The sequence below is a fragment of the Mus pahari genome, chromosome 18 (assembly GCF_900095145.1).
Source record: "Mus pahari chromosome 18, PAHARI_EIJ_v1.1, whole genome shotgun sequence".
Classification (NCBI taxonomy): Eukaryota; Metazoa; Chordata; class Mammalia; order Rodentia; family Muridae; genus Mus; species Mus pahari.
The window spans coordinates 14,215,632-14,234,194 of NC_034607.1; the positions used below are offsets into that span (position 1 = coordinate 14,215,632).

The 18,563-nt window shown below is 54.7% G+C and overlaps 2 protein-coding genes across 2 annotated transcripts in view; both read left to right on the forward strand.

Moving 5' to 3' along the window:
• Nucleotides 1-2,688, forward strand: part of Mrpl2 (mitochondrial ribosomal protein L2) — a 4,369-nt gene extending 1,681 nt beyond the window's left edge. The window contains exons 3-7 of the mRNA XM_021218201.1: nt 1,007-1,148; nt 1,242-1,357; nt 1,429-1,539; nt 1,755-1,828; nt 2,440-2,688. Coding sequence (XP_021073860.1) covers nt 1,007-1,148; nt 1,242-1,357; nt 1,429-1,539; nt 1,755-1,828; nt 2,440-2,652 — 656 coding nt within the window. The 3' untranslated portion in view covers nt 2,653-2,688. The remainder of the gene's footprint in view (nt 1-1,006; nt 1,149-1,241; nt 1,358-1,428; nt 1,540-1,754; nt 1,829-2,439) is intronic.
• Nucleotides 2,689-2,892: 204 nt separating this feature from the next.
• Nucleotides 2,893-17,880, forward strand: Cul7 (cullin 7). The gene is made up of 26 exons (XM_021217600.1): nt 2,893-3,246; nt 3,963-4,544; nt 4,995-5,146; nt 5,263-5,736; nt 6,346-6,484; nt 6,577-6,773; nt 7,029-7,254; nt 8,651-8,891; nt 8,984-9,089; nt 10,150-10,377; nt 11,071-11,161; nt 11,261-11,432; nt 11,559-11,664; nt 11,952-12,047; nt 12,249-12,424; nt 12,709-12,842; nt 13,116-13,298; nt 13,511-13,617; nt 13,707-13,889; nt 14,887-15,047; nt 15,230-15,446; nt 15,522-15,831; nt 16,618-16,763; nt 16,884-17,010; nt 17,093-17,298; nt 17,485-17,880. The coding sequence occupies exons 2-26, from the start codon at nt 3,971-3,973 to the stop codon at nt 17,806-17,808; spliced, it is 5,076 nt and encodes a 1,691-aa protein (XP_021073259.1). The 5' UTR covers nt 2,893-3,246; nt 3,963-3,970; the 3' UTR covers nt 17,809-17,880.
• Nucleotides 17,881-18,563: the final 683 nt, after the last annotated feature.

The window sequence follows — 18,563 nt, forward strand, 5'->3', positions numbered from 1 at the left end:
CTTCCCGTTTTTTTTTTGGAGACAGGCTTTCTCTGAGTAGCCCTGGCTGTCCTGGAACTCACTCTGTAGACCAGGCTGGCCTCGGACTCAGAAATTCGCCTGCCTCTCGGCCTCCCAAGTGCTGGGATTAAAGGTGTGCGCCACCACTGCCCGGCTGCATTAGCTTCCTGGATGTCTATAGCAGTGCACTCTAGCTTGTAAGATGTCATTGAGGTGCATCTTGCTGTGTGGGTCATGACTGAAACTGAAGAATAGAACACAGAGAAACAGATCACCTGCTCAACACAAGGGCCCAACATTCATAACAGCTTAAATGATGGGAGTCCAGTTTATATCCCTCCCAGGAAGCTTACTGAATTCAATAATCTGAAAACTTTGTTTCATACAATTTTAGTAATCATATTTTTTTAAAGATTTATTTATTTATTATATGTAAGTACTCTGTAGCTGTCTCCAGAAGAGGGCATCAGATCTCATTATGGATGGTTGTGAGCCACCATGTGGTTGCTGGGATTTGAACTCAGGACCTTTGGGAGAGCAGTGCTACTCTTTTTTTTTTTTTTTTTTTTGAGACAAAGTTTCTCTGTGCAGTCCTGGCTGTCCTGGAACACATTTTGTAGACCAGGCCGGCCTCGAACTCAGAAATCTGCCTGCCTCTGCCTCCTGAGTGCTGGGATTAAAGGGGTGTGCCACCACGCCTGGCTTGAGCAGTGGCACTCTTAACTGCTGAGCCATCTCACCAGTCCCATGTAATCATATTTTTATTGAGCCATGTAAGTGTTACCCCACTACTTTTGCAAGGATGCCCTGGCCTCAGTACACCCACAAGCTGTGGCTCGAACCTGGAACCTCAGCACTCACAAAGCAAGCTGTGTACTGCTGAGTTACACCACCAACCCTTTGTGTTTTTTCCATTTGTGATATAATAGTGAGGGAGTACTACTGTCCAGGCTAGGCTGAGAGCTATTCTAACCTGAACCACATCCCTGAACTGTCTTGACTCTAGGCCGTATCCGAGTGCACGGTATTGGTGGAGGCCACAAACAGAATTACCGCATGATTGACTTTCTACGGTTCCGGCCAGAAAAGGAAACGGCACCAGGACCCTTTGAGGAGAAGGTTGTGGTAGTGCGCTATGATCCTTGTAGGTGAGTTTGGGATGGGAAATGAAGATGGTGTGGTCTGGATTGTTGTTTTGTAGCTTCTCAAAAAATGTAGACTTTGTCCATCATCCTGAACAGGTCTGCAGACATAGCTCTGGTTGCTGGAGGCAGCCGGAAGCGCTGGATCATTGCCACGGAAAACATGAAGGCAGGAGATATAATCCTGAACTCTAACCACATAGGCCGGATGGCAGGTGAGGGATGGCTGGTGGATGTGTGGCCTGGAGGCTGCTGGGTCTAGTGCTGATGACATCCTGTCTTCTAGTGGCCGCCCAGGAGGGGGATGCACATCCACTTGGGGCGCTGCCTGTGGGAACCCTTATCAACAACGTAGAGAGCGAGCCGGGCCGGGGAGCCCAGTATATCCGAGCAGCAGGTATGGGCACGAAAGCTACCCACATCTGTCCCAAGGCCAGGAAGAAACAAACAATGAGAGGATCAATCTGTGCTTTAGCCTAGATCATAGCATATGGTCTTCTGTGTTTCATGTGCCCCTGAAGGGTACAGGAAGGGTGGCGTGTGGCTTCAGATCCCCATGGAAACCTCCCTCTGATTTGTGGAGAGTAGCCAAGCTGTTTCCCCCTTACCCAGGGACATGTGGTGTGCTGCTTCGGAAGGTGAACGGGACAGCCATTATCCAGCTGCCATCTAAGAGGCAGATGCAGGTGTGTGTGGGCACAACTGGGAGGGGCCGGCAAAGAAGGAAATTGTGGAACATCCTCACTATCTCCCAAGTGTTTATGATGCCAGGCACTGCCTCCATCAATGTCTGCTCTGTTTCTGCTACCTGACTAAGCATGCCGGATCAGGACGGTACCTTAATAGTCAGGGTGCCTTTCTCAGCCAGGCCTGGCCCTCCATGCCTGTAATCCCAGCATCCCAGACACTGAGGCAAAAGAAGCAAGCCACCTAGGCTTTCTCAGAAAACCAGAAAAAGACAGACTTGGGTTGAACCACCAGGTTGAAACTGGCTTTTAATCCATCTCTCAAGAGCCCGAGGCAGGGGTGTCTTGGTGCAGTGCCAGGTCAGCCAGGACTACATACCTTCCCAGACCCTGACTCCAAAAGAAAACCACAGACACAAAAATAGATATGGGGAGTCTTTTCCTTAACTTTTCATTCATTGTTGGACCCACGTTTATATTCTAATGATTTGCGTTTTTCCCTTCTCCCGTTCCTCATTGAGTGTAAGAAGCCACCCAGAGTAGTGCTCCCAACACTGCCCCTGCTATCCTCGTGTTCCCACCGGTGCGTTCTTGTCTGCTTCTCTCGTCAGGTGCTGGAGTCATGTACTGCAACTGTAGGCCGGGTTTCCAACGTTAACCATAACCAGCGCGTCATTGGCAAGGCAGGGCGGAACCGCTGGCTGGGCAAGAGGCCTAACAGTGGGCTGTGGCAACGCAAGGGAGGCTGGGCCGGCAGAAAGATTCGGCCACTGCCGCCCATGAAGAGTTATGTGAAGCTGCCCTCCGCTGCTGCCCAAAACTGATTACCCTAGATTCTAATAAAATGTCCCTTGTTTTTATCTGTCACTACCTTTTCACTTGGGAGGGCGCGGTACAGAGTGGACGAGAAGTAAATAAGGATAGAGGGAAGAGGATGGAAAAAACGGATGGGGAGGGGGCAGAAATGACCTCCAGGTCCTATCCAGTTCTGGCTTTGGGAAATGGGAAGGCACTTCCGGCAGCAGGAAGGAGGACTAGGAGGAAGAGGAAAGGGCGGTGCAGGACTAGAGGGCCGTGTCGTCCAGGTGGCACCCGGCCCCCAGCTTTCCGCTAAATCAGGCGGAAACGAGCGGTGGCTGGAGCAGGCGGCGGAGCCTCGGAGCGCCTGGAGCCCCAGCCAGCACTAGGCTCCACCCTGCGGCGGGCAGTGCGCCGGCGCGCCTCGAAGGCCTCTGCTGGCCACGCCCTCTGCCCGCCTGTCTCCTGCAGAGGCACGCCCCCTCCTCTGCGCCTAGACCCCTTCAGGGGGCCCAGGCGGGGCCCAAACACTCGCCAGCGCCGCAGCCGCCATCGTGTACCGCGCGTCCCTAGCTCTGCAAAGGACAGGCCTCGCGCCAGGATCCCGGCGGACTTCTGAGGTGGCCAGAGCCCCACCGCGGCCCCTGCCCCTATTCTGGGCTTCCGATCGACCGCGGAGCCTCGGGTCCCCTTCCCAACCGAGCTTCGGGACTCTCCTTTACTGGGCCTACCTCCCCATCCTATCCCACCACGCCCTTTCCGGACCCTCTCGGGTCTTGATTCCCATCCACCAAGCCTCGCGCCGCTTATCCATCGGACCCCTGATGCACCCTTCTCCCGGCCTCGCGCCTCTGGTCATGGATGTCTCCCATTCCTTCCCCTTCTCCCAGCCCGTCGTACTTTGCTGATGGCCATTTCTGTGCCCTTTCCTTTGGGCCTCACAACCCAGTGCTTCAGTCTAGAGATCGCATCCCCCTCCGACACAGTTCTGTGCCCTCACACACCCGTTTTCCTAAATTACCTTTATCTGTCCCAGGATCTTGGGCGTCGTTTGTAAATCCAACACTGCTCTGTGCCACTGCCCTTCCGGTTGTTCCGAACCGAACCCACTCGAGGCTGAGCCTTAGAGACCTTTTAGGTCCGATATTTTGCTCTTGAACAACAAACTCCGCAATGTTCTGTGCAGTCCAGGTCTCACCGGCCGAAGCAGGCCCAACTTTACCCCACCCAGAATAACAGCTGTGGCTGCTTTCGCTCCTCCAACTCCTGGATGCCCTTGTTTTCTGACCTCCCTCTCACTCTAGCTTGCCTTTTCTCTCTTCCTTGTGTGTCTCAGGTGCCACGATGGTAGGGGAGCTCCGATACAGGGAATTCAGGGTACCCCTGGGGCCTGGCTTGCACGCGTATCCAGATGAATTGATCCGCCAACGAGTTGGCCATAATGGGCACCCTGAGTATCAGATCCGCTGGCTCATCCTCAGGCGCGGAGATGATGGGGACCGGGACTCTACAGTGGACTGCAAGGCTGAGCATATCCTGCTATGGATGTCTGACGATGAGATCTATGCCAACTGCCACAAGATGCTGGGGGAAAATGGCCAAGTCATCGCACCTTCGCGAGAGTCTGCGGAGGCCGGGGCCCTCGACAAGTCGGTGCTGGGGGAGATGGAAACAGACGTGAAGTCCTTGATTCAGAGGGCCCTTCGGCAGCTGGAGGAGTGCGTGGGCACCATGCCTCCTGCGCCTCTCCTTCACACGGTCCATGTACTCAGTGCCTATGCCAGCATTGAGCCCCTCACTGGCGTCTTCAAAGACCGCAGGGTTCTGGACTTGCTCATGCACATGTTGAGCAGTCCTGATTATCAGATCCGCTGGAGCGCAGGCCGGATGATCCAAGCTCTGGCCTCCCACGATGCTGGTGAGGGACAAGTGTGGGTGGAGTGGGAGAGGGAGAACAGGAGAGGGGCTAGGTCGGCTCAGGGATTCAGAGGACATTGGGACAAGACCTTCTGACCTCATCTGTATAGAATGGTTCTGTTGTTCACTTTAAGTTGGAAGAAAAAAGAGGGGGCGGGTTTGGGGGAATGTTTGTTGCAGGAGGGGGGGGCGGGACGGGGCGGAGGGGGGAAAGACTGAATAACCAAGAACATATTAATCCATTTGCTTTTATGCAGAAGAAGAGCTTAGACTGTTTCAGAATGTGTGTGTGTGTGTGTGTGATAGTAAACTTTGGCTCTTGAAGCAAATCAACAAAATATGTCATCCCCAACAAGTGCTGGCACAGGATTGGTAGTGAGTAGAAAGCTAGGAGAGATCCCGGCAAGACTGCGCTTGGGGAGCTGTTTCTGATTGGAAGTGTGGGTTTCAGGGACCCGGACCCAGATCCTTCTGTCACTGAGCCAACAAGAGGCCATTGAAAAACACCTGGATTTTGACAGCCGCTGCGCTCTGCTTGCACTGTTCGCCCAGGCTACTCTCACGGAACACCCGATGTCTTTCGAGGGCGTTCAGCTGCCACAGGTATCTTGTGAGGAGGGTACGAGGTAGTGGGAGCTGTGGACTTGCCACAGAGGGTACTGTGGAAAGAGGGCAGAAGATGAGACAAGATGGGTGAGAGTCAAAGGTGTATCCCACAGGTCCCAGGACGGCTGCTCTTCTCCCTGGTGAAACGCTACCTGCACGTCACCTTCCTCCTGGATCGGCTGAATGGCAATGCAGGGGATCAAGGAGCCCAGAACAACTTCATTCCTGAGGAGTTGAATGTAGGGCGGGGCCGGCTGGAACTGGAATTCAGTATGGCCATGGGCACTCTGATCTCTGAGCTTGTGCAGGCTATGCGCTGGGACAGGGCATCGAGCACACCCGAGAGGTCTTCCTCCCCCACTTACCAGCCTAGGCCACCAGAGTTCCGCCCCTACACCCAGCGTATCAGGAGGTCGAGGCGGTTTCGCCCCCGCGCCTCGTTTGCCAGTTTCAATACCTATGCCTTGTATGTGCGGGACACGCTGCGGCCCGGGATGCGGGTACGGATGCTGGAGAATTACGAGGAGATCGCTGCAGGGGATGAGGGCCAGTTCCGACAGAGCAATGATGGCGTGCCCCCTGTGCAGGTAAGGGTTCTACAGTACCGCGACACTGACATTTCATTCTGGGTGAGGCATACACACTGGGCATTCAACACTGGGGCTTGGTTAAGATCCAGAGGTCAAAGACATCAGTGGTTGAAAGGACACGGAGCCCTTGGAATACGGAAGCTAACGAACTTCAGACACAAGAAGAAACCGATCAATCGGAATTTGGAAGGTGGGGGTTATTTTGAGGCCAGAAGGAAGCACGGAGTCATGGTATCAAAGACAGAGAGGATCCAGGCGTGGTAGCGGTGCTTGTAATCCCAGTACTTGGGAGGTAGAGAGAGGCAGAAAGATCGGGGGTTCAAGGCCAGCCATGGCCACATAGCAGTGTTGAGTTCAGTTTGGGACCCCCATCTGCAAGAAAGTAAAAACAAAAGTAGACTAAAGGGAGTAAGGAAGTAGAGGGCATTGCTGAGGAGGAAGGTGAGGCTGTCTGTACACACTGTTACATATACAGTCCATATAGTCTATAGACAGTGGTTTGCTATTTGAGGTGGTCACCTATGGGCCATGAGCCCCAACACTGGGCTTAGCTGGTCAATAGCAGCTCCTCTTTCCCCTTCCCTCTTCCCCCCTCCAACCCTCCAGGTGTTGTGGGATTCAACAGGCCAGACCTACTGGGTGCACTGGCACATGCTAGAGATCTTGGGCTTTGAGGAAGACATTGAGGATGTGATTGATATTGCCGAGTTACAGGAGCCAGGGGCCAATGGAGCACTGAGCATCGGTGAGCTCTGGGCGGGGTTGGCGCTGAGCAGAGAGGGAGAGGCCTACCTGGGCAGGCAGTGACTTGGCTGTTGCCACGCCCCGTTTACACAGTCCCGCCATCCCAGCGCTGGAAGCCCATAACGCAGCTCTTTGCCGAGCCTTATGTGGTGCCCGAGGAGGAAGACAGGGAGGAGAGAGAGCACTTGACCCAGGCTGAGTGGTGGGAGCTCTTCTTCTTCATCCGGCAGTTAAGTGAGGCAGAGCGACAGCACGTCGTGGATCTCCTGCAGGACCACCTGGATGAGGAGGTAGGCACCCCTCGGAAGTGTCCCCAGCAGGTCTGCACCGAACATTCGGACGCTCGGGAAGTGAAGCAGAGGTCGGACAGCTTCAGGGGCCCACAGCGGAGGGGTCTGGAGTGTTCAGAGATGCAAGGGTCGGTGGGCTGCCAGCCACAAGAGGTTTAGAATGGTTGATGTGTGTGTAGAGAGATCCCCATTCTCACCGAGGATCTCTCACCGTCTGCTCGCTCAGCTGCAACAGGCTGACTTTCTTCCCCATAGAATGTTCTGGACTACGAGATGCTGCCTGAGCTAACCGTGCCCGTTGACTTGGCCCAGGACCTGCTGCTGTCTCTGCCTCAGCAACTTGATGACAGTGCTCTGAGGGACCTGTTCAGCTGCAGTGTCTACAGGAAGTATGGGCCCGAAGTCCTGGTAGGGCATCTAAGCTTCCCATTTGTGCCAGGTGCCCAGCCGAATTTATTCGGAGCCGATCAAGAGTCTGAAGGTGAGTGCCCTGCAGATAGCAGCAGAGACCTGCCTTGGGAAAGTGTCCTCCAGGAGGTGTCTCCTCCAACAGTGTGCCATCTTCTCTGAGATACCCTACTCACAATCGCAGAAACTTACGATGTGCGTGTGTGTATGCGTGTGCGTCTGTATGTCCAGACCCAAGGATAATTACAGATGTCATTCCTCAGCTGTCATTTATCTTTCTTTTATTTAAATTGATTTTATTTTGCCTGAGTGTGGTGGTCCACACAGATATTTGAGTTTGAGGCCAGCCTGGTCTACAGAGCAAATTCCAGAACAGCCAGGGCTACACAGAGAAACCATGTCTCAAAACTACCAAGCCCCCCTGCAAAAAAAATTATTTTATTTTATCCCTATGGATGCAGTGCCCACAGAGGTCAGAAAAGGGCACTGGCTTTCCTGGAGGTGAAGTTCTAGATAGTCGTGAGCTGCTCTGTGAATGCTAGGAACTGAACCTGGATCCCTCCCTCCCGCCCTTCTCTATTTTTCTCTTTCTCTTTCTTCTTTCTTTTTTTTTTTTTTTTTTTTTTTTTTTTTTTTAGGCAAGGTCTCATGCCGCCCTGGTTCTTGCTAGCTCTCTCCACCATCTGTAGTCTCAGGATTACAAGAATGAACTACTCACATGTTCAGTTGCTCTTTAAGATTTTGTTTTACTTTTTAAGATTTATTTATTGACTTTTTTTTTTTTTTTTTAACCACCATGTGGTTGCTGGGATTTGAACTCAGGACCTTCGGAAGAGCAGTCGGTGCTCTTAACCACTGAGCCGTCTCTCCAGCCCTATTTATTGACTTTTATGTATATGAGTACACACTGTAGCTGTACAGATGGCTGTGAGCCTTCATGTGGTTGTTGGGAATTGTCGCTCACTGCGACTCAAAGATTTGTCTAGTATTATAGATAAGTACACTGGTAGACGCACCAGAAGAGGGCATCAGATCCCATTACAGAAGGTTGTGGGCCACCATGTGGTGGCTGGGATTTGAACTCAGGACCTTCAGAAAAGCAGTGCTCTTGCCTGCTGAGCCATCTCGCCAGCCCCCAGTTTTATTTATATGTGTATGTGTGGGTTTGTGCGTGTGAATACAGATACCTTACTGGGCCAAATGACACTGTCAGATAGTTGGGTCTGCAGTTACAGGTGTCACAAGCTGCCTGATGCAGGTACTGCCAATTCTTTTTGTTTTTTTTGTTTTTTTTTTTGAGACAGGTTTTCTCTGTGTAGCCCTGGCTGTCCTAGAACTCACTCTGTAGACCAGGCTGGCCTCAAACTCAGAAATCTGCCTGCCTCTGCCTCCCAAGTGCTGAGATTAAAGGCGTGCGCTACCATTGCGTGGCGGTACTGCCAATTCTTACCACCCTCTTGTTCCTTCAGCCAAAGATGATGCCCCACCTCAGAGTGCCAGCCCCGCCCTGCAGCGTCTGGTGGAGAGCTTGGGCCCCGAAGGGAAGCTCATTGTGGATCTGGAACAAGCCCTGGGCTCCGAGGCTCCCCGGGAAACCGAGGTCAAGTCCTGCTTGCTCCAGCTCCAGGAGCAGCCCCAGCCCTTCCTTGCACTGATGCGGAGCCTGGACACTTCTGCCAGCCACAAGGCCCTGCACCTCACTGTGCTCAGGTGGGGGGGCAGTGAGGGGCAGGGTTGGACACGGGAAGGCCTCACGCCACACTGACCTCTCTCTGCCTTTCTGCCTCTGTCTCTCCCCCTAGAATCTTGATGCAGTTGGTGAACTTCCCTGAGGCGCTGTTGCTACCCTGGCACGAGGCCATGGACGCCTGCATGACCTGCCTTCGGTCTCCCAATACTGACCGAGAGGTAACCCTGTCCCACTCTGGGGAGAAGCTGAGGGATGGGGAGGACAGCAGTGAGGTAGACACCCCCCCATGCTCCCCCACTCCCCCGCCCCAGGTGAGACATTGGAGGACACAACAGGATCTTGGTGTTCTTGCTTTTAAAGTGAAATGTTATTTTATTTTTTAAATAGGTAATACATTCACAAAGTTCACAAGTCAAAATGGCACAAGGTAGTCCTTGAGCATCCTGGCTCTTACCTGATTCCTATTGTCTCAGTGTCCTTGCTGGTAACCCACTGTATTAATTATTAGTCCATCCCGTGCTTCCTTATGCAAATCGGAACAAGCTCTGTGGACTGCCTTCCAGCCAGGCCCTCCTGAGGAAGGGGAAGGCGTTCCCTGCTCTTGCAGAGGATGCAGATTTACCTCCCAGCACCCACGGGGCGGGCAGTTCACAGCCATCTGTACCTCCAGTTCCAGGGAGTCAGATAAGCTCCTCCTAGCTCCATGCACGTACATGGTGTGATACGTATGTGCAAGGCAAATACTCACACATGTAAAATTCAAATAAAAATTTAAAAAAGCTTTTCAGTGAGGGAGTGAGGGGCTCCCAGGACTTTCCTATCAGAGGTCCTGGGTGCAGGAGGCATCAGAAGGGTCAAAGGCAGTGATGTTAATGAGTATCCCAAAGTGATGCCTTCAGTCTCCAAGCTGTTCTTACTGAGGGTCAGTAAAGTTTAGGCCTTCTCTCTCCCCTGCCAGCCCTCTTAAGTGTCTGCGCTGGGGGCCTGCACATCTCAGCACCAACCCTGCAACTGGTTCCTGGGGGCCACAGCTGAATCAAAGAACCAAGGGTTCTTTACCTGCTCCGCACACACTCAGTGGCTGAGAGCTCCAGGGCTCAGTCAGGGAGGCTCTTCCCATAGGTTTGACCTTGTTCTGCTAACTGCACCTGGTGTTTATATTACTTCCACACACTGCCTTGCTCAGCTCCCAGCACAGAGTGGGCATGAATCACCACAGCTGCCCATGTAGCCCAGACTTGCCTCTTTCTTCACTGCACCCTTGACATCCCCTCTCAGGTGCTCCAGGAACTAATCTTTTTCCTACACCGCCTGACTACCACAAGCCGGGACTATGCGGTGATACTAAACCAGCTAGGAGCTCGGGACGCCATCTCCAAGGTCCTGGAAAAGCACCGAGGGAAACTGGAGTTGGCTCAGGAGCTGCGGGATATGGTGTTCAAGTGTGAGAAGCATGCCCACCTTTACCGGAAACTCACCACCAACATCCTGGGCGGCTGCATTCAGGTCAGGAAGGAGGGCAGGAGGGAGGGCAGGAGAAAGGACAGGAGGGAGGGCACGAGGAGGGCCAGAGGGAGGACTGGAGGGAGGGCAGGAAGAAGGACAGGAGGGAGGGCAGGAGAGAGGACAGGAGGGAGGGCAGGAGAGAGAGGACAGGAGGGAGAACAGGAAGGAGGGCAGAAAGAAGGACAGGAGGGAGGACTGGAGGAAGGGCAGGAGGGAGGGCAGGAGGAAGGACAGGAGGGAGGGCAGGAGAGGACAGGAGGGAGGGCAGGAGGGAGAACAGGAGGAAGGGCAGGAGGGAGGGCAGGAAGGAGGGCAGGAAGAAGGACAGGAGAGGACAGNAGGGAGAACAGGAGGAAGGGCAGGAGGGAGGGCAGGAAGGAGGGCAGGAAGAAGGACAGGAGAGGACAGGAGGGAGGGCAGGAGAAAGAGGACAGGAGGGAGGGCAGGAGGAAGGACAGGAGGGAGGGCAGGAAGGAGGGCAGGAAGGACAGGAGGGAAGGCAGGAGGGAGGGCAGGAGGATGGGCAGTGGAGGTTCTGAGCTACCTAAGAAGGTGGATGCTGAGCAATGGCAGGGGATCGGGCGCCAGCTCGAGTGAGCCTGGAGATGTTCATCCCTTTACTGTTTGACCTTTCCTCCATTTGGGTCTTGCCTGAGCCTTGTGTCCCTCCCTTCTCTGATGTTCCGGCTCCAGATGGTCCTGGGCCAGATTGAAGAGCACAGACGAACCCACCGGCCCATCCAAATCCCTTTCTTTGATGTGTTTCTCAGATATCTGTGCCAGGGTTAGTGTCTGTTCCCGATCTGTTTAATTTACCGTCACCGGGTTTCCCCTTTGTACGTACCTGGGTTATGACCTTCCCCCCCTCCCCCGTCACCCCCAGGCTCCAGTGAGGAAATGAAGAAAAACAGGTACTGGGAGAAGGTGGAAGTGTCTTCCAACCCACAGCGGGCCAGCAGGCTGACAGACCGCAACCCCAAGACCTACTGGGAGTCCAGTGGCAGGGCCGGCTCCCACTTCATCACCTTACACATGCGCCCGGGTGTCATCATCAGGTAATGAGCCCCCACAGGCTCATGGATGGCTCTGCACTGTGTTGTTCCTGCCAGAGTTACCTGGGCTCTTGAGTGTGGTCGCGATGGATCCCACTTCCCATTGGTTCTTCTTCCCCCCCGCTCCAGGCAGCTGACTCTACTGGTGGCTGGCGAGGACTCGAGCTACATGCCAGCCTGGGTGGTGGTTTGCGGGGGCAACAGCATCAAGTCTGTTAATAAAGAACTCAACACGGTAAGGAGCCTTATGCCTTGGCCCACCCCTTGTAGGCCCTCTCTTCCCTTGTAAGTCTGAGTTCCTAACCCCTACACACAGTGAGCCCCACACAGACTAGCCTGCTGTCCTTGCGCCTATGTGAGGGCATGACGCGATGGGAGAGGCCCTAAAGCCCCTTGGTCAGGAGCCCTGTGTGTCCCTGGAGTGGAGGATGGAGGGATTTATAAGAGGGCTGGAGCTGACATGGCTGTTATTAGTAGTTCTGTCTACACATACGAGATGATAGCCCTCCCTGCCCCTCACAGGTAAACGTGATGCCGTACGCCAGCCGCGTGATCCTCCTGGAGAACCTGACCCGCTTCTGGCCCATCATCCAGATCCGAATAAAGCGTTGTCAGCAGGTGGGGTGTGAGGACCTGCTGCAGGTCTCTGAGCCCCCAGCCAAGCGACAAAACCCAGATGTCTGTCACCAAACTATATCCTATGGCAGCCCTGAGCCTGATGATGTCTTTAGATTTTGAGCTGGGGCCTGGGGTTGGTTCATGGGGCAAAAGCTATGCCAAGGAGGATGTGGGGCCAGCTACAGGTCTCATGTGTAACAGGGCGGCATCAACACGCGCATCCGGGGCCTGGAGGTGCTGGGCCCCAAGCCCACCTTCTGGCCAGTGTTCCGAGAGCAACTGTGCCGACACACACGCCTCTTCTACATGGTTCGGGCCCAGGCATGGAGTCAGGACATAGCAGAGGACCGCCGGAGCCTCCTGCACCTGAGTTCTAGGTATGTGAGAGCTTGCATGTGTGTGTCTGTGTGGTAGGTCAGGTTCATGGACTCTGGGTGGGTCCTTGGGAGGCCTGGAGATGGGTCTGTTCTAAGGCTTGGGGAAGGTCAAAGCCTTCTGAGGTGAGGGGGATGACAAGAAGAAAAGATAAGAGATCTCTCCGAATGCAGAGTGGAGGAAGCATCCTGCTAGTCCAGGGTTCTTCTGAAAGATTGCCCTGGGTGCTGGCTGCGTGCTGAGTCACGGAAGCCTTAGGGCCCGAACTCTTCCTCCTCTTCCCCAGGCTAAATGGGGCTCTGCGCCATGAACAGAATTTTGCAGAACACTTCCTTCCTGACATGGAGGCCGCCCAAGCACTGAGCAAGACCTGCTGGGAGGCGCTGGTCAGCCCCCTGGTGCAGAACATTACCTCTCCTGGTAACCAGCCACACACTGCCCTGCTCCTCAGTGTCTCCTGGGGTCTTTGCTCTTGGCCTTTTATCACGCGCGCGCGCGTGTGTGTGTGTGTGTGTGTGTGTGTGTGTGTGTGTGTGTGTGTGTGACCTCCAGCCCCACATCTTCCAGGCTGGACTGCTCCTCTCACTGTGTTACTTTGTATGGTTGGCCTTTCGCTGTCCCTTGGTGAGCTCAACCTCTCTACTTCCCCAGAGACGAGCCATCCTCCTTAGGTGTGTTATTCTCACCCTCCAGATGAGGACGGCACCAGCTCCTTGGGCTGGCTGCTGGATCAGTACCTGGGATGTAGGGAAGCTGCCTACAACCCCCAGAGCCGGGCCGCGGCTTTCTCCTCCCGGGTTCGCCGCCTCACCCACCTCCTGGTCCACGTGGAGCCCCGTGAGGCAGCACCTCCGGTGGTGGCCATCCCTCGATCCAGTGAGTCCTGGGGACTCCAACAGGAGCTCTACCCCACTCATGAGTCCCCACATTCTTCTCCCCACACCCCCATGCCCCCATGTCCAGGCTGTCCTACTGTGTGCTACTCCATTCATGAACATCACAGCATGTGGGAAAGGTCTTCAGGGCTCGTCCTCGGAACCTTGAGGGGCCGTCCATCTTTGCCTTCTGACACTTTTCTCACTCCACAGAGGGCAGAAATAGAATCCATGACTGGAGCTACTTGATCACCCGGGGCCTTCCGAGTAGCATCATGAAGAACCTGACCCGCTGCTGGCGGTCTGTGGTGGAGGAGCAGGTGAGCAGCCACAGGTGTGGAGTTGGAGGTGGGACACTGTGGTGGCCCCACATTGGCTGCCTCCTCACGCCCCTTCCCCTTCCTCTCAGATGAACAAGTTTCTGACCTCGTCCTGGAAAGATGATGACTTTGTACCCCGCTACTGCGAGCGCTATTACATCCTGCAGAAGTCCAGCTCGGAGCTGTTTGGGCCACGAGCTGCCTTCTTGCTGGCCATGCGGAATGGCTGTGCCGATGCAGTGCTGAGGCTCCCTTTCCTCAGGGCCGCCCACGTAAGTCCCTTCCTGTATCTTACCTGGCCCTCTCCCTATAAACTCTCCCCCGTCTTCCCAAAGTGGACCTCCTCAGTCTCTCTTCTGTGATGAGCAGATCCTTTGGATACGACCATATATTGAAAACTAGGAAAAAAAATCATTACACGTAGCAGATAGATAGACAGACAGACAGACAGACAGATACTCAACATGTATCTGTCATTGGTCTCTTGGCCTTGAACTCAGAGATCCACCTGCCGATGCTTCCCAGGTCTTGGTTTGTTGAGCTACCATGCCACTTCTTTCAAAGGCTGGGTCTCACGTACCCCAGTCTGGTTTTAAACTTACAGCGTAGCCCAAGAATGACTGTGCACTTCTGATCTTGCCTCTATTTCCCAAGCGCCAGCATTTTAGGCGCGTACCATTTGTTATCCCTGTTTATGTGGTGGTAGGGATTGAACCCATGGCCTTAGCAAGCAAGCACTCTAGGTATACTCCCCGCCCCTCCCTAATTCCTAATCCTTCTGCCTCCATCTCTCAAGGGCTAGGATCATAGATGTGTGCCACCATGCCTAGTTGATCTCTTTGATTTTTGAGTTATTTGATTTGTAGACACAGTTTGGCGGGGTGGGGGGGTGGAGGCTGAATTTTCAGTTGTTAATACTGCTGACCTGCGGGCTGGTGAGATGGCTCAGCGGGTAAGAGCACCCGACTGCTCTTCCGAAGGTCCGGAGTTCAAATCCCAGCAACCACATGGTGGCTCATAACCANAAAAAAAAAAATACTGCTGACCTGCACAGCTGTTAATGTCAGTGTCTTGTCAGGTTGCAGTGGCTGCAGCTCTGTGGGACTGTGTGCTCCTTAGTCCTGATTCCTTCCAGGGCCTCCTGAAGAGGGTGGTGGAGGAAGCTGACCGGTGGATGACGGTGGTGGTCATCCATACCTGCTTTCTCTGCCCTTCTCTGTTCTGTCCCCTGGCTCACTCACCCGTGGTTTTCTTACGCTCTCCGCTCAGGTGAGCGAGCAGTTTGCTCGGCACATTGACCAGAGGATCCAAGGCAGTAGGATGGGTGGAGCCCGGGGAATGGAGATGCTGGCACAGTTGCAGCGATGCCTGGAGTCTGTCCTGATTTTCTCTCCCCTGGAGATAGCCACCACCTTTGAGCATTACTACCAGTGAGTTTAGATCTGATCTTCCTGCCTCTATAGGGTAGAACGTGGGGAAGGAAGGCAAGCTGGCTGGTTTGGGGGCTGGGCCAGCTCACATGGCCTGAGTCTGATATACAGGCAGGCCAGAGTGAGAACCTGGGCCATGCTGGCGCCCACACTGAAACCTGGCCTGGCTGTGTGCACTGCAGGCACTACATGGCTGATCGTCTCCTGAGTGTAGGCTCCAGCTGGCTGGAGGGGGCCGTGCTGGAGCAGATCGGTCCCTGCTTCCCGAGCCGTCTTCCCCAGCAGATGCTGCAGAGCCTGAACGTCTCAGAGGAGCTGCAGCGTCAGTTCCACGTTTACCAGCTGCAGCAGCTCGATCAGGAGCTCCTGAAGCTGGAAGACACAGAAAAGAAGATACAGGTGGGTCCCAGGGAAGGGACGAGTGAGCGGGGAGCAAGTAGCCTTGAACATCTGTGGACTCGGTTCCCCTTCCAGGTGGCCCATGAGGACAGTGGCAGAGAGGACAAGAGCAAGAAGGAAGAAGCCGCCGGAGAGGCCGCGGCTGTGGCTATGGCAGAGGAGGAGGAGCAAGGGAAGAAAGAGGGAGAGGAGGAAGGGGAAGGAGAGGATGAGGAGGATGAGGAGGAGCGCTATTATAAAGGAACAATGCCGGAAGTGTGCGTACTTGTCCTGACGCCACGCTTCTGGCCTGTCGCCTCCGTCTGCCAAATGCTCAACCCGGCAACATGCCTGCCCGCGTACCTGCGGGGGACCATAAACCACTACACCAACTTTTACAGCAAGAGTAAGCGTCTGGGAAGAGGGCCTTGGCTTGGGCTGAGGGACAGGGGAGGCTCCTAGGAAAGGGACCTGAAGTTGGGGTAGATGCTGAGGTTAGAAACCTGGATGGCTACAAACAGGCCACCCTTGTTCAGGAGGTACAGGATACAGGAGATAAGATTCCCTTTGGGGGACAGAATGGCTGTGTGGGGAAGTGGAGGGGCTGTAAGTTTTAGCTGGAGTCCAGGCCGAAGGAATCTCTTAGGAACTGGGAGGAACGAGAGGCCATAGGTGGGCGTGTGGCCAGGCATGTCGAGTACACCATTAATCTCAGAACTCCAGAGGCAGGCAGTCCACTGGGTCTTTAAGAGTTTTGGGTCTAGCCTGGTCTGCACAGTGAACCGTCAGTCAGCCGGAGCTACATAAAGAGACCCTCTCAGAAAATACAAAGAGTGGGTGTGAGATCCCTTTCTGAAGGGTCACATTTAGTGTCAAAAGTAGTCACTGGGCCTCAGACTCCAGCGTGGTCAACAAGAGCAGGTGAAGAGCGGAGCGCCCCCTCAGGAGTCCCCCGACGCGCAGGAGGGCAAGCCTTCCTGGCTCGAGTCTGTCTCTGCATAACTCAGAGGGCATGGCTGCGGCCTGCTCGGCACAGACCGGCTCCTTGATAGCCAAAGCTTTTTAGAGAAGCTGAGATCAGAAGCCACCATGCCCGGAAGTCCTGCCCGGGTCTCTCTCTACACTGCGGAGACCAGCAAGGCAAAGCTTAACCCTTCCTCTTCCTCCCATTCCCCACCTGGCATTTCTCCAGGTCAGAGCCGCTCCAGCTCAGAAAAAGAGCCACAGAGGCGACTCCAGTGGACCTGGCAGGGCCGGGCAGAGGTGCAGTTCGGGGATCAGATTCTGCATGTGTCCACAGTACAGATGTGGCTGCTGCTGCATCTCAACAACCAAAAGGTGGCCTGTCCCCCTGCCTGCCCCTCCTATTCACTCTGTCACCTGTATTCTGTTCTCTTGCCTCTGTCCTCCCCAGCACTCCTCCCAGGGAGGATCTAAACACTTTGTATCTCTTCTAAGGAGGTGTCTGTTGAGAGCCTGCAGGCTATCTCAGAGCTCCCTCCAGATGTGCTTCACAGGGCCATCGGGCCTCTCACCTCATCAAGAGGTCCCTTGGACCTTCAGGAGCAGAAGAACGTATCAGGAGGTATGCACTAAGGGCCAAAGAAGATTGCTCTGAGCCAGGACTCGGGGGCCCTCCCCAGGCAAGTGACCCATGTTCCTTTCAGGGGTGCTCAAGATTCGAGATGACAGTGAGGAACCCAGGCCGAGGAGGGGCAACGTGTGGCTGATCCCACCTCAGACATACCTGCAAGCTGAGGCCGAAGAGGGCCGGAACATGGAGAAGAGGAGGAACCTTCTGAATTGCCTTGTTGTCCGAATCCTCAAGGCTCACGGGGATGAAGGCTTGCACATTGACCGGCTAGTCTATCTGGTAGGCAGTGGTGGGCATGGCCATAGGGGACATGCCCAGAGGTGATGGTGGGCTCATATTTGAAGCATCTAACTCACGGTGGAGCCTCTCAGTGTGTGACACATGTCCCAGCGTGTTACTGACATGGGAGACAGTGGTAAGGACTGTGGTTTTTGACCTGTCCTTTCCTTTTGATCATGGTATCAGGTGCTAGAAGCGTGGGAGAAAGGCCCGTGTCCTCCGAGGGGTCTGGTCAGCAGCCTCGGCAGGGGAGGATCGTGCAGGAGCTCTGATGTCCTCTCCTGTATCCTGCACCTCCTGGTCAAGGGCACGCTGAGACGCCATGACGACCGGCCACAGGTGTTGTTCTATGCAGTCCCTGTAACCGTGATGGAGCCCCACATGGAGTCCCTGAACCCTGGCTCGTCAGGCCCCAATCCACCCCTCACCTTCCACACCCTGCAGATTCGATCCCGGGGTGTGCCTTACGCCTCCTGCACTGACACTCACACCTTCTCCACTTTCCGGTAGCCCTGGGTATGGGGTTGGGGGTAGGTCAGGCTGGGGACTTTCTACAGAAAATAAAAGGCTGGAATTTGAAGCCATGACCCGTATGGGACTGCTAGAGATTGGTGAATAAGGTGCGGGGGGGAGGGGCGGCCCCAGTTGATGGAGAAGGGGGGCCTCCGGCATGGAAGCAATCTCCTAAAGATGACATCGGGAGTCTTGTCAAGGTCTGGGACGGTGGATTATAGAGCAAAGGTAATGTCAGGCGTGTCAACAGCCAAGACTGGAAATCAGTCCCTCCTTGGAGGGTGTGGCTAGGACTCTGACCCTGCAGGCTGCACACACAAGTCCGCTTGGCCATCTTCTTTGCAGTTTGGGCAGGTTATCAAACACGGCGGCATCTTTTGCCCTCATTTGTAGAGCTGGAGAGAAGTGACTAAGTCAGTCCATGTCTGTTTTAGCCACCACTCCCAGTGCTAGCTGCCCTCACTGAGACCTACCCTGAGTAGAGGTGACCAGGGGAGAGACCTCTGCGAACACCCAAAGCGTGACCACCTTCCGCTGATGGCTTAGGACCTGGTGTGTGAACATCCTTGAAGGGAGTGTGGCTTCTCTCTGTCTCCCACACGCTATTCCACGTCGCCATCTTCACTCCTTAGCCTCCCCCTCAGGTCAAGCAGAGCTGCACAGCTTGTCCTTGGGTTCCTGCCTCCTGCTGACCCCAGGCAAGCCTGCTGCTCGGGTGAGGCCATGCTGGCAGGATTGGCTGCCCTGGACCC